Source organism: Leptodactylus fuscus, chromosome 1 (assembly GCF_031893055.1).
Source record: "Leptodactylus fuscus isolate aLepFus1 chromosome 1, aLepFus1.hap2, whole genome shotgun sequence".
Lineage (NCBI taxonomy): Eukaryota > Metazoa > Chordata > Amphibia > Anura > Leptodactylidae > Leptodactylus > Leptodactylus fuscus.
The window spans coordinates 265,666,387-265,680,287 of NC_134265.1; the positions used below are offsets into that span (position 1 = coordinate 265,666,387).

Genomic DNA, 13,901 nt, shown 5'->3' on the forward strand with positions numbered 1-13,901 from the left:
TTCCTTCTGCAGTCATGTCTTCAGTGCTTTACACTGCATTGTTATTTTGTCATTATACTATGTAATTAATCTTTTTACTTTCACTAATATATGGGGTAATAGAAGAGGGCAATTCCTATCAGGTTAAAAGAAAAGGAGATATACACATGTAAATTAATGGTGTCCTTTTGCCCTTAAATTAGCACTTACTGTTGTGTATTAGCAGGTGCCTTTGCAGTGAGAAGGGAGTGCGGAACAAAGCCTTACATTCCTCGCACTGGAATGGTCTCTCCTCTGAATGTGTCTGTAAAGAGGGTAGAAAAGAGACAGGTCTGGGTAAAAAGATCACGCAAATTAATTAAGCCTATTTACAATGATAACAGTGGAAACAATTAAACCTTGCAAAATAGGATTTGGGGGAGACTATAGAAAGGTTCCGGAAACATTTCATAATATTCTAGATTCTCCTAAGGAATCTTAATGATTATGATAATTTGGTCATTCCCACAGAATGCTTCAGATGAAAGGGAAAAATAAATAGGACGTAAAATCATTAATGAATCTATAATAAATCAATAGTTTATATGTTTCTAGTACATAATAACAAGACTGTAAATTTGATAAGGTCAAACAGCAAGTAACAAGAGGAATATGCATTATATTATTTTTTTAAATATTTTTAATGGAGCATTTAAGCAATCACTTCTCTCTATATCATATTAAGAAATATACAGTATATATAATAAAGGGGATGCTCTCTCTTAAACTGTAGAGTGCCGCAAAGATTGCAATGGTTGCCATGTAATCCTCCATTCATCCTCAGTGTTGTGCACTATGATTCTCCTCCAGTTACTTACTGCAGAGAATTCTGAATAGTATTATAGCCTGAACAATTTGACAATATGATATTACAAGTCAGGTCAAATATACTGTAGAGTTGTGACTATACGTTGACAAATTCCTTACTTCAGTTCATCTGGACTGGAACACTTCAGATAGTTTGATACCCATAATACAGTGTTGGCCAAAAGTATTGGCACCCCTGCAATTCTGTCAGATAATACTCATGTTCGTCCAGAAAATGATTGCAAGCACAAACTCTTTGGTATTAATATCTTCATTTATTTTGCTTGCAATGAAATAACACAAAAGAGAATGAAAAAAAAAGTCAAATCATTGATCATTTTACACAAAGCTCCAAAAATGGTCCGGACAAAAGTATTGGCACCCTCAGCCTAAAACTTGGTAGCACAACCTTTAGACAAAATAACTACGAACAACCGCTTCCAGTAACCAGCAATGAGTTTCTTACAATGCTCTGCTGGAATTTTAGACCATTTTTCTTTAGAAAACTGCTCCAGGTCCCTGAGATGTGAAGGGGGCCTTCTCCAAACTGCCATTTTGAGATCTCTCCACAGGTGTTCTATGGGATTCAGGTCTGGACTCATTGCTGTCCACTTTAGAAGTCTCCAGTGTTTTCTCTCAAACCATTTTCTAGTGCTTTTTGAAGTGTGTTTTGGGTCATTGTCCTGCTGGAAGACCCATAACCTCTGAGGGAGATCCAGCTTTCTCACACTGGGCCCTACATTATGCTGCAAAATTTGTTGGTAGTCTTCAGACTTCATAATGCCATGCACACGGTCAAGCAGTCCAGTGCCAGAGGCAGCAAAGCAACCCCAAAACATCAGGGAACCTCCGCCATGTTTGACTGTAGGCACCGTGTTCTTTTCTTTGAAGGCTTTTTTTTTTTTCCCTGTAAACTCTATGTTGATGCCTTTTCCCAAAAAGCTTTACTTTTGTCTCATCTGACCAGAGAACATTCTTCCAAAATGTGTTTGTCTTTCTCAGGTAGGTTTTGGCAAACTCCAGCCTGGCTTTTTTATGTCTCTGGGAAAGAAGTGGGGTCTTCCTGGGTATCCTACCATACAGTCCCTTTTCATTCAGATGCCCTCGGACTGCAGGGCAGCTTGAACTTGTTTGAATGTTAGTCGAGGTTCTTTATCCACCATCCGCACAATCTTGCGTTGAAATCTCTTGTCAATTTTTCTTTTCCGTCCACATCTAGGGAGGTTAGCCACAGTGCCATGGGCTTTAAACTTCTTGATGACACTGTGCACGGTAGACACAGGAACATTAAGGTCTTTGGAGATGGACTTGTAGCCTTGAGATTGCTCATGCTTCCTCACAATTTTGCTTCTCAAGTCCTCAGACAGTTCTTTGGTCTTCTTTCTTTTCTCCATGCTCAATGTGGTACGCACAAGGACACAGGACAGAGGTTGAGTCAACTTTAATCCATTTCAACTGGCTGCAAGTGTGATTTAGTTATTGCCACCACCTGTTAGGTGCCTCAGGTAAGTAACAGGTGCTGTTAATTACACAAATTAGAGAAGCATCACATGATTTTTCAAACAGTGCCAATACTTTTATCCATCCCCTTTTTATGTTTGCTGTGGAATTATATCCAATTTGGTTTTTTGACAATTCTTTTTGTGGTTTTCCATTGAAGACAAATTAAATGAAGATAATAATACCAAAGAATTTGTGATTGCAATCATTTTCTGGAAGAAAATGAGTATTATCTGACAGAATTGCAGGAGTGACAATACTTTTGGCCAACACTGTAAATATCATAGACGTATGGATGGCTGGATAGATAGATTGATGGATAGATAGATGATAGATAGGTAGAGACATGAGGAAACAATATACATCTCTTCAAATGCACAAATCAGTCATAGTAATAGAGATATACATGATTAGTAGATAGATAGATAGATAGATAGATAGATAGATAGATAGATGTGGGATCAGATCACTATGTATAGATCTATATGGATATGGGATGGACATGTGACTGAAAAGATATGTAGATAGATAGACAGACAGTATATATCTCCTGAAATGCACATATCAGTCATAGTAATAGAGATAGATGTGGTTGATAGATAGATAGATAGATAGATAGATAGATAGATAGATAGATAGATAGATAGATAGATAGATAAACAATTTGTTACAGATATCTGTGTAGACCTTATCTGTAAAGTGCTGCAGAATATGATGGAGCTATACAAGTAAGCAAAATAAATAAATAACTAATAAGTAAATAGAGTGATAGTAGTAAATAGAGTGATAGATAGATAGATAGATAGATAGATAGATAGATAGATAGATCATCAAATGCAAACATCAGACATAGTAACAGTCAGAAAAATAAAGACATAAAGAATTCCTGCTGACACAGTTTTACATCTCTGAATATATGAATTACATATTTCTGTGTACATATCAATCACCATGTTATAGGACTGTATTCACTATAGGCAAACATAAATGTACCCTTTCCAGCAGGATAAAGCAGGTTTCCAGTCAATGAAACAGGGAAACAATACCAGCAGATCCATGATTTATGACTACTCCAATAAGAGAGGAAGAAATGACCCTGCGAGTCTTTTCCATATGGCATGCAGAGGTATCTGATGTATAAGAACCTTTTATGCCATAACATATCACAGACAAAGGTAAAATTTTACATACCAAGAAGGAAACTACCCACATCACTTTAGAGACCTCTCTTTGTACAGCTGTTGGATATGTAGCAAGTAGACCGCAAAAAGCAGTAGAGAGATAGAGACATAAAGGCTACAGAAGAAAACAATTATCATTAGCCATAAGCGCTTGGCTGAATTGACCCTCTGCAACGGTCCACTTATTAGAAAGCCTGGGAAGTTCTGCATTACTAGGTGTGGGAAACTCAGAAAAATGTTACGAGTAGGATCAAAGAATAATGAGAGCTGTATCAAAGTGTCAGCCAAAATGTGCCAGGAAAAACCAATGCCACTGCCATGATGCTTATTATTATACTAGTAGCAGATCCATTTATACTGTAAGTTAGCACCAATTTAACCACCACTTATTTCAACCACTTTTCCAACCCTAAGGACAAACTACTCATGTTTTTGGAACTTCAGGCCTTAAAGATGTGTTCACACGTAGGAATTCTGCCTTCCAAATCAGCCACAGATTTCGCCCATTTTCTGCTTCCCATTGTTTTCAATGGAAGGCATAGATCGCAGTAAAAATAAACATCCGGCTCGATCTTGCCAGAAGCTGAAGATTCTGTGGCTGATTTGGATGCAGAATCCGCAGTGCGAGACTCCCCACCGATTAGGCCCATTGATCGTAGCCTAATCAGCGCCAAAAAGCCGGGAGGTAGTGCCGATGCTCTGCGGAGCTGGAAAATGAAGAGGAATCCACCTTCATTTTCCACCATGTGAATGGTCCCTAATGGGGAGAATTACAGAAAAGAGTACAAATCATTTTTTTAAGTTGGATAACCCTTTTAACCCCTTCCCGCCGATGGCACTTTTTGACTTCCTGACCAAGCTTGATTTTTCAAAACTGACATGTGTCACTTTATATGGCAATAACTTTGGAACGCTTTAACTTACCAAAGTGATTTTAAGATTGTTTTTTCGTAACACATTGTACTTCATGTTAGTGGTAAATTTTGGTTGATATGTTTTGTGTTTGATTATGAAAAAATTTGAAATTTGGTGGAAATTTTGAAAAATATGCATTTTATAAAGTTTGAAATGATGTACATTACATACAGATAGTCAGACCGCCAAAATTATATCATAAATCTCATGTTCCAGATCTCTGCTTTATGTTGGCATCAAACTTTAGTCACCCTTTTAATTTTTATGGACATTATAAGATTTACAAGTGAAACAACAATATTCAAAATTTTCAAGAAATTTCCAAAACCCATTTTTTAAGGGACTAATCCAGTTATGAAGGGGTTTTGAAGACCCTTGTATTAAAGCCCCCCATAAATCACCCCATTTTCAAAACTGCACCCCTTAAATAAGCCAAAACAACATATACCTAGTAGTTTAACCCTATAAGTGCTTAACAGGAATTAATACAAAATGGAGGTGAAATTTTCAAATTTGAATTTATTTTACTAATATTTTCGTTTAGCCCTAGAATTTGCACATTCACAAGGGGTTAAAGGAGAAAACGCATCCCACAATTTGTTAGGCACGTTCTCCCGACTACGATAGTACCCCACTTGTGGGTGTAAACTAATATATGGACGCACAGTGAGACGCAGAAGGGAAGGCGCGCCAAAGAGCTTTTAGAAGGCAGATCTCGCTGTGATCAGTTTCAGGAGCCATGTCGCATTTACAAAGCCCTTGAGGTGTCAAAACAGTGGAAACCTCTAGAAAGTGACCCCATTTTGAAAACCGCACCCCTCAAAGAATTTATCAAGTGATGTAGTGAGCATTAGTAACCCCGAAGTGAATATGTAAGCTATGCGGAGTAAATTGGGCACACCAAATCCTATTTTATTTTCCCACTAGCTCCTATGACACGGACAGGGAAGAGGAGCATTCTGGGGGGTCAGCGCTGGTGTATTATCCCTCATAAGCTCTAAATATGGGGGGTCCCCTGAAAACACTCGCACCGCTTACACATTTCCTTCTAGTCGCAGCCACTTATGTCCTAATGATTTGGCGACTTTTAGGGTTTTTGTCTTCACATTGTACAAGCTAGATTTTTATTTTTATTTTCTGGCAATGTGGCCATATGAGGGCTTGTTGTTTGCAGTATTAGATGTGCTTTTCAATGCCGCCATTTTGGGGCCTGTAACTTATTGACTACTTTTACATCCCACCCAGAAAGAGTTAATAAAATGTAAACATCAATTCTGACATTGCTTTTTAGCATTTATTTATTTTCCTGCGCAGCGTACAGCATAAGCAACATGTTACCTTTATTCTGTGGGTCGGTATGGTTACGGCGATACCTCATTTATATTATTTTTTTGCTATTTGTGCAGAATAAAATTCAATTTAGGGAAAAAAATCATTATTTTTGCATCGCCATCTTCTGAAAGGCATAACATTTTTATTTTTCGCTAGACAGAGCTGGTTGAGGGCTTATTTTTTGCGGGAACACCTCTTCTTTTTATTGGTACCATATTGGTTTTCATCTGACCATTTGATTACTTTTTATTGAGCATTTTGTAAGGGAAAGGTGGTGAATAATCATTATTTTGTGCGGTTTTCTACGTTTTTTTTTTTATGCCGTTCGCCGTTCGGGTTAAATAATGTTTTAATTTTATTGTTCAGGTTATTACGGACGCGGCGATACCAAATATGTAATGTTTTTTTCTATTTTTCTTTATTTTACATAATAAAACATTTTATATGGGGAAAATGGGATTTTTGGGGCTTTATTTATTTATAATTTATTTTAAACTTATTTAAACTTTTTTATTTTTACTTTTTTCGAACTTTTTTTTTCTGTCCCCATGGGGGATTGAAGCAGTGATCGGCTGATCACTGCTTCACTACATATACACTGCAATACACGTGTTACACGTGTATTGCAGTGTAGAGGAAGCTGTCAGCCTGTGTGGACGCACAGGCTGACAGCTTCATTTACGGCAGGATCAGCCACGTGCGCGGACGGGGTAAGTGATGGGGCAGACCCGGGGTCACTGATCAGACCCTGGGCTGCCCCCTACGAACACCGGCACCCCCCGAAACCGGCGCGGGGGGTGCGATCGGCACCATACTACACTGTAACCCCGGAGGTGACGGCGGTCATGTTGACCGCCGGCATATCAGGGGTTAACACCCGCGATCGGACCCGGTTCCGACCGCGGGTGTTACAGGGCATTGTCAGCCGTGTATTACGGCTGACACCCGCTGTGCATGGTGCGCACACAGTTTCTGTGTGCGCACCATGCATCCGCAGTAATAGTACGGCGGTTTGTGGGAAGCCCTTCCCTGCAGCGCCGTACTATTACGGCGAATGTCGGGAAGGGGTTAAAGAGAACCACACCTATTTGGTGCATTGCCTTGATGTTATCTATGGACTGTTGTTGAATTGTTTATCTCAGGGTAGTCATACACATTAGAAATATATCAGAATTCAAAAATATTGGTGGAACCAGCCAACCTTCTAAAGTGTGTTAGGACCTTTCCAGACAATAGATGTTGAGAGAGAAGAACCTGGCTTGTTTAATGACTAAAAAATACTCTGTGCTTTTGTTCTCAGGTAGATAACCATTATCAGAGAAGACTCTCTTCTCCTTATTTAGAACATATACATACTCAGCCGAACTGTATATGGGAGGTGGTTAGGAGGTATAATAAATGAGATTTTGGCCACAAGGCATCTCCTGTGTATACCAGTGTTAGAGAAAGGGTCCCCACACTGTGACTCTTCGACTGCCAGTTACAATTATATTAGTGTGTGTATTAACTGTATCTACTAATAGCTCCCCACAATGACAAAACAGAAAGTACGCCCATGGTCCATGTACATATGTTATATCAGAAAATCAGTTACATCAGACAGACCAATAGGCCCTTACTGTACTTATGTACAACTGAATCACACAGATACATGTCTGATTCTGAAAAAAGAATAATTGTTGCATGCTCCATTGGACGCATTGTGCAAAGGTCTTAGGCAGACGTATGTGTGTGTGGGGGGGAGTTCTACAAAGTAAGCATTCGTTCAGAAATAGAATTGTTAATAGTTTATTTCTGTCAATTAACTATATTTGTAGAGATCTAAATAGAATCAATTTTTGTTGTGACTACCTCTTGGAGGAGTCCTGGATAATATAGCCCCACAGAGCCTTGAGATTAACATTATTCAGTCTGTCTGGAATTACATGACGAAACAGAAGAATTTGAGCAAGCCTACATCTACAGAAAATCTGTGCTTAGTTCTCCAAGATGTTTGGAACAACTCCCCTGCTGACTTCCTTAAAAATGTGTGTGCAAGTGTAGCTAGAAGAATAGATGTGGTTTTGGAGTGGAGCGTTTAACTTAGGCCTGGTTCACACCTGGTTCACACCTGCGTTCAGCAGTTTCTTAGCTAACCGTCTTTTAATACGTTTGATATTCCGTTCAGGGGATCCTTAAGCGGACTCCCTGAACGGAATACCGAACACTGATGTTAACCGGGCTTTTTTTTTTTTTTTAAAGCATTCTTACTTTACAGCATTTTTTTTCACAACTGCTTAAAACTTGTGCAGGTTACTGTATATCTCTGTACTGATGGCTCCAGGTGGAACAATGTACAGCAGCACTTGTATGGCCTCTGTGCAGTGCTATATAGGGTCTGTGCATATGGTCTACTATGCTAAGTAACCCAAGAAAAATCTCTTGAATTTTGTGTTATAAATTAAAAATACTTCTGGGTTGCAGTTTAAGAACCAGTAAGATGTAATGTCACCAAGTGGCGTAAAGTGAAGGAATAGAGTTACAGCAGACAGAAAACATCTGACATTGTGTGCGTCAAAAACAGACCAAATGAGTCTTTATTGCAAACACCATAAATGCAAAACATATGCAAAACCGGCTTGTATTAATTTGGTTGTAAATATGCAAATCGATAAAGTAAGCAAAGATTTTTCTGAACTACACTTTTTCTGTAGTGCTAAATAAAGTCAACATCTGGACGTCAATAGCTACAAGAAAATTATCTGAAAATACAATGAAATTGAATATATAGACATGAACAATGCTGTTCATTTTGGGAGACCAGTTTGGGTTTAGGATGGGCGTTTTAGACTTCATGGTGCCTGCTGCACTTGACAGTTATCCAGACCAATAGAAGTATATCCGGCACTCTTCCAAAATAGGAATGAAAGGGAACCTCTCAGCTGGAATTCACACCAGAAACATCCCCACTATCTTATAAAGCATTTGGATCTCTTTTTTATGGGCCAGCATTACTGCAATGTGTGGAAGAAGTTTTATTGAGTATGCTAAGTACTTATATAAAATGAAGAGGATGTGCGTGATGGAGGTGTGGTCCTGAATCTAAAGAATGCACATTCCCCCACTTCTTTCTGTGCATACGCCAGGGGAATCAGGCACCAGGAAATCTGGATCGCACACATGTGCAGGAGTTCAGGAAGGCTGTGTAGTGATGTCTCTGTACTCAGTAAAATCACAGAGGACGTGGAGCGTTTGACTTTATCATTTGACTCTCCACCCCCTTGACTCTATAGAAGTATACTGAACGTCTTTTTTCACACATTGCAGCAATGCCGAACCATATAAAGGAACAGTTTTCACATTCTCCAGATACTTTATAAGGTACTGGGTTGGTTCGGGGTGTGAATTGCTGCTGATAGGCTCCCTTTACAGTATGCACTTCTTCATATTAAAGAGGACCTGTGACCAAGTACACAATGTTAAGTGGCATACAGAATTTGGTAGTTTCTGTGCCCGTGAGCAATTTGGCATTAAAAAAACAATAAAATAAAATCTGTCTATCCGTTCATATTTCCCTGAGAAAATAAATGGATCCGCTTAGAGAATCAGAGTTAGTTTACATACAACCTTCCATGGGCCATATATTTTACAGGTAGACAGATTTTAAAAAAAGGTAAAATTCAAATAATTCAGGGGCACAACAGTTACCAAATAGTGTACGAAATAATGTACGGCATATGGCATGTTGAGCATAGTGACAGGTCCTCTTTAAAATGTACAATATAAAACGTAGTCAAAAAAATAAAATAACTTGAGTAACAGACCCAATCCTTTAATTGAGGAATGCTTATCAATTTTATGGCTTCCATTCCTATAAATTTTTTAATAAATTCTGTTTAATGCTCATATGAATCTGTCTATCTGCAGTGATAACTAGTGATCTCCTACTCCTATATCTACTAACCATCATTGTCATGGGCTGCCCAAAATCTAAAAATAATATAAACCTGGCTGTCCTGAAGGAGATTCGTTTCTTATTAAGATAAAACAGATATAACCGGGTGCAAGAACAATGAATTTCAATGCAATGCAATGCGCTGAAATAAAACCTGTTTGGAGTGAATGGATGTACCAACAAACAACCCAGCTTTTTCCTCATATAGTAAAGCACATGTAAATGGTCACTTTGCAGCTTTTAGTTTGCAAAGTTCTATATATAAGCCTGATACTTACCATTCGTCTAACATAGGCTCTGTGCTGGATGATACACCCGATACATAATCTTCTATTAAACAGTTTTCATCATATTAACATACATCATAACAGACTATAATTTACCAATGATTTACCTTCTTGTGATTCTTGTAAACATTTCTATGCGCAAATCCTTTCCCGCAGAGTTTGCACTGGTAAGGTTTGTCCTCGCTGTGAATTATTTTGTGCGCGGTCACTTGATCAAGTCGTTTGAAGGACTTACAGCAAACCTCGCAGGTGTAGGGGCGCTTCTCTGCAGAAAATGATTGGGGACATTTAATCTGTTGTTCATTGAAGAGGAGGTAGAAGATGAAAGGCAAACAGAGTCCGCTCCAGAGAGACTGTTGCATTTAAGTCAGTCCAATTAAGATTAACCAATTAGAAAAGCATCTAATGCCCTTTTTAACATGATGGTTCATAGCGGATGGAATAGCGAGACACTGCCACATTCTTCACAATAATCTTCCCAAACCGACATCGCATTAACTAGCTTAAATCAAAAGAGAATGACTTCAAAGAAGCCTTACTACAAGATTAGAAGTTGGAAGATGTGCAATGCATTTTATGGTGAACACAATGAATCTCAAAAGTAATAATCTTCCAAAATATAAACTTCTCATCCACAAACGTACAATAATATATGTGTTCACTTCACGCTGTTACAAAGCAATATAACATAATATAAGAAAATATACATGCACAGGGAGACTGTCTTTACCTGAATGCGTTATCATATGCCGTCTAAGCTGGTTAGCCGATATAAATTTCTTGTCACAATCCTGACACTCATAGATCTCATGAACCTGCAAAATGAGTGGTAATGGTAATTAAAAATGTGACTCACATTACAAGTGCTGGAGATTCCCTTCAAGGTCTAAGGCCCCATGTAGCGGACCGTCGGAAAAAAGTGCTGCAATCACAGTGCTTTTCACAGAAAGTCCAGAGTTTTCCTCTGTAAAGTTTCTGCTTCCATTATACCTATAGGGATTTCCAAAACCATATAATACAAACAGTGACCGACTGGCACAGTGGGATAAAGGGCCCTCCCCGCATGGGCTTACAGATGGTGGTGTGGTGACAGTGCTGTTATTGGAGGTTGTAGGCCTTCCTGAATAGGTGAGTCTTCAGAGCCTTCCTGAAGCTTGAGATTGTGGGGGGTCAGTTTTATGTCTCTTGGTAAGGAGTTCCAGACTATGGGAGATGCACGTGAGTGGTTTTGGAGACAGAAGTGGGTAAGAGTAGGAGTAGGAGGTCTTGAGAGGATCAGAGGTTACATGTGGGTAGGTAGTAGGAAATTAGGTGAGAGATATATGAGGGGACGCTATTAACATTTTAAACTCTATTCGCTGGGCAATGGGTAGCCAGTGAAGAGATTGGCAGAGGGAAGTGGCCAATGAAAAACAGGGTAAGAGGTGTATTAAGCGAGCAGCAGAGTTTATGGTGGACTGGAGGGGTCGAGAGTATTTACTGGGAGGCTGTTACAGTAGTTTAAGCAGGAGATTATGAGGGCAGGCACTAGCATTTTGTGTAGTTTCAGGGGTGGGGAAGAAGTGGATTTGATAAATGTTCTTCAGTTGAAGGCAGTAAGAGGAATTGGAGACTTGGATGTGTGATTTGAAGAATATGTCAGAGTCAAGGGTTATCCCAAGGCAACAGACCCTTTGGATAGGGGTAAGTGTGGTACTATCATAGTTGACAGTGTCAGAGCACATAGGGACACACATTATTGACAGGGGGATGGTAACACCAAATCGTCAATTTATTCATGCATTTCCCAGGACACTTTGAAATTCGAACTGAAGATTATCCAATACTATTATTTAGATGTGACAGGTCCTCTTGTTTTTCAGCCCCACAAATCAACAAATTTCCTTTTTTGTATCAGTGCATTATGTGGAATTCTTACATATTATACACTTAATATCATCCTTAATTTCATACAATAAATAAAGTGGGCTGCACAGTATTACAGAATACAACTGCAGCAAAATCTGAAATAAGTTGTATGTTGCCCCTGTGTTTGCATGGATTTCCTCTTTGTACTCTGCAATATTACTTGAGAATCATATTGATACTGTAAGTTACTGGCTTCTGCTGAAATGTGAATATGTGTATTTGAAAGGGGCAACAGACTGCAAGCCTCTTTAGGGAGTGATGTGATTAGATACGCTCTATATAAGGCACTGCCGAATATGATGGAACTGTACGTATACATAACATAGCATATACAATACTAATTCACAACATATTAATAATACAGCTGGAAGCCCTCTCCGCCTCCTCCTTAGCCAATGGACCCAAGAACTGCTGATAGCAGCAAAATGTTGACAGTATTTATATGAGAACATGTAAGCATTATTGCCTTCACACTTTAACGCTATAGACACTTAACCCATTAAATTGTTCTAAACATAGCATCGCAATATCCAAGTGTATCACTGCAATGTTCCCACCTATTACATTTCCCATAATCTTTACATGGGATTCCTTATCTCCTGTTTCCAGAACTGAATAAAAAGTGAAGACTACAAATGTGAATTCCATTAAATTAGCACTAAAGGAAAACAAGATGGCATCCTTTTGTGTATTAGATACAACCAGCTTTATGGACACTGAACATTAATCAACTGATGACACCGACACATAAACCATTCTGGCTTTGCGCAGTTAATAAATACTAAAATGTATCGTTTTTTCTATCAAAGAGAAAGTAATTAAATCAATTGGGGAGCGAAGAGCCTTGTTTACTGCTCTGGATAACACTGTGAAGTGGGATGTTAAGGCAAAGTAAATAGTGTAAATTGGATAAAAAGAAATGTAACACTCTCGGGTACATCATTTACTAAAGCTCTGTTGCTACATCTGGCAGCGCCTGAAATAGGAAACTCAAGTGAAGGCCACAATTTGCTATGCACAATTTGTAGACACACAATAGTAATCATGGATCTCATTACAAATCTGAAAATGTGGCTGTTTGTGAGCTGATATGTTAGGTGGGTGATGTGAATATGACAACTAGAATAGCAGAGTAGCTTACAGTACAAATGTTCATGCACACAACTGCATTGGTTTGCTGCAAACTTCCAAGTTGTACAGAGTCATTATAAGACTCTCATAGAAGTCTAATGCTAAAGTGCCAAGTAGTAAAAGATAAAAAATATTATGGAAAAAATACAGCAAAAACACATATTTTTTTTGCAACATCTTTTATTTAGTCTTTACTATGTTTTTCTCTGTTTTTACTTCCCCTATTGAATCTATAGGGAATCTGTAGGAAAAATGCTTGTGATTCTACACCTAAAATTGACAAAAATTCCCAAAACACAAACAGATCTTTTTTTCCACAATATGTAGATTAACTCGAAATCTCATTCACTTTACTGGTACTGTAAAACGTTTCTGCAGCAACCAAAATGCTGTGTTTCTGCAATGTGGAGCTTTAGCCTAAAGCCAGGGCCCTATGTATCGTAAACGTCACAGCAAAACCGCAGCGTTTATAGTCTGGATAGGATTTTGGCTAATACCAGCTGCACATTGCAGAAAAGTATCTTCGGCTGACATGTTGTGATTTTAAAACCCTCATGTTGTTGTAAATCGCAGCATGTCTATTATATTCATGCAAATCCCATGCCCACTTTGCGTTAAAATTCTCAGCATGAACATGCTGCAATTTTCAAAATTGTGCCATGTTAATTATCTCTAAGAAAACGCCGGCAGCTTTCCCGTAGATATATATATATATTTTTTTTTTATTTTTTTTTTTTTAATGTAGATTGTGAGCTACATAGAGCTCACAATGTACATTTTTTCCTATCAGTATGTCTTTTTGGAATATGGGATGGAAATCCATGCAAACACGGGGAGAACATACAAACTCCATGCAGATGGTTTTATGCCCATGGCGGGATTTGAACA

The 13,901-nt window shown here is 38.5% G+C and overlaps 1 protein-coding gene across 1 annotated transcript in view; it reads right to left on the reverse strand.

Moving 5' to 3' along the window:
* The window catches only part of PRDM5 (PR/SET domain 5), a 135,249-nt gene that overhangs the window by 72,395 nt on the left and 48,953 nt on the right, over positions 1-13,901 (reverse strand). The window contains exons 9-11 of the mRNA XM_075287127.1: positions 10,705-10,789; positions 10,082-10,239; positions 190-283 (exon numbers count right to left, since the gene is read on the reverse strand). Coding sequence (XP_075143228.1) covers positions 190-283; positions 10,082-10,239; positions 10,705-10,789 — 337 coding nt within the window. The remainder of the gene's footprint in view (positions 1-189; positions 284-10,081; positions 10,240-10,704; positions 10,790-13,901) is intronic.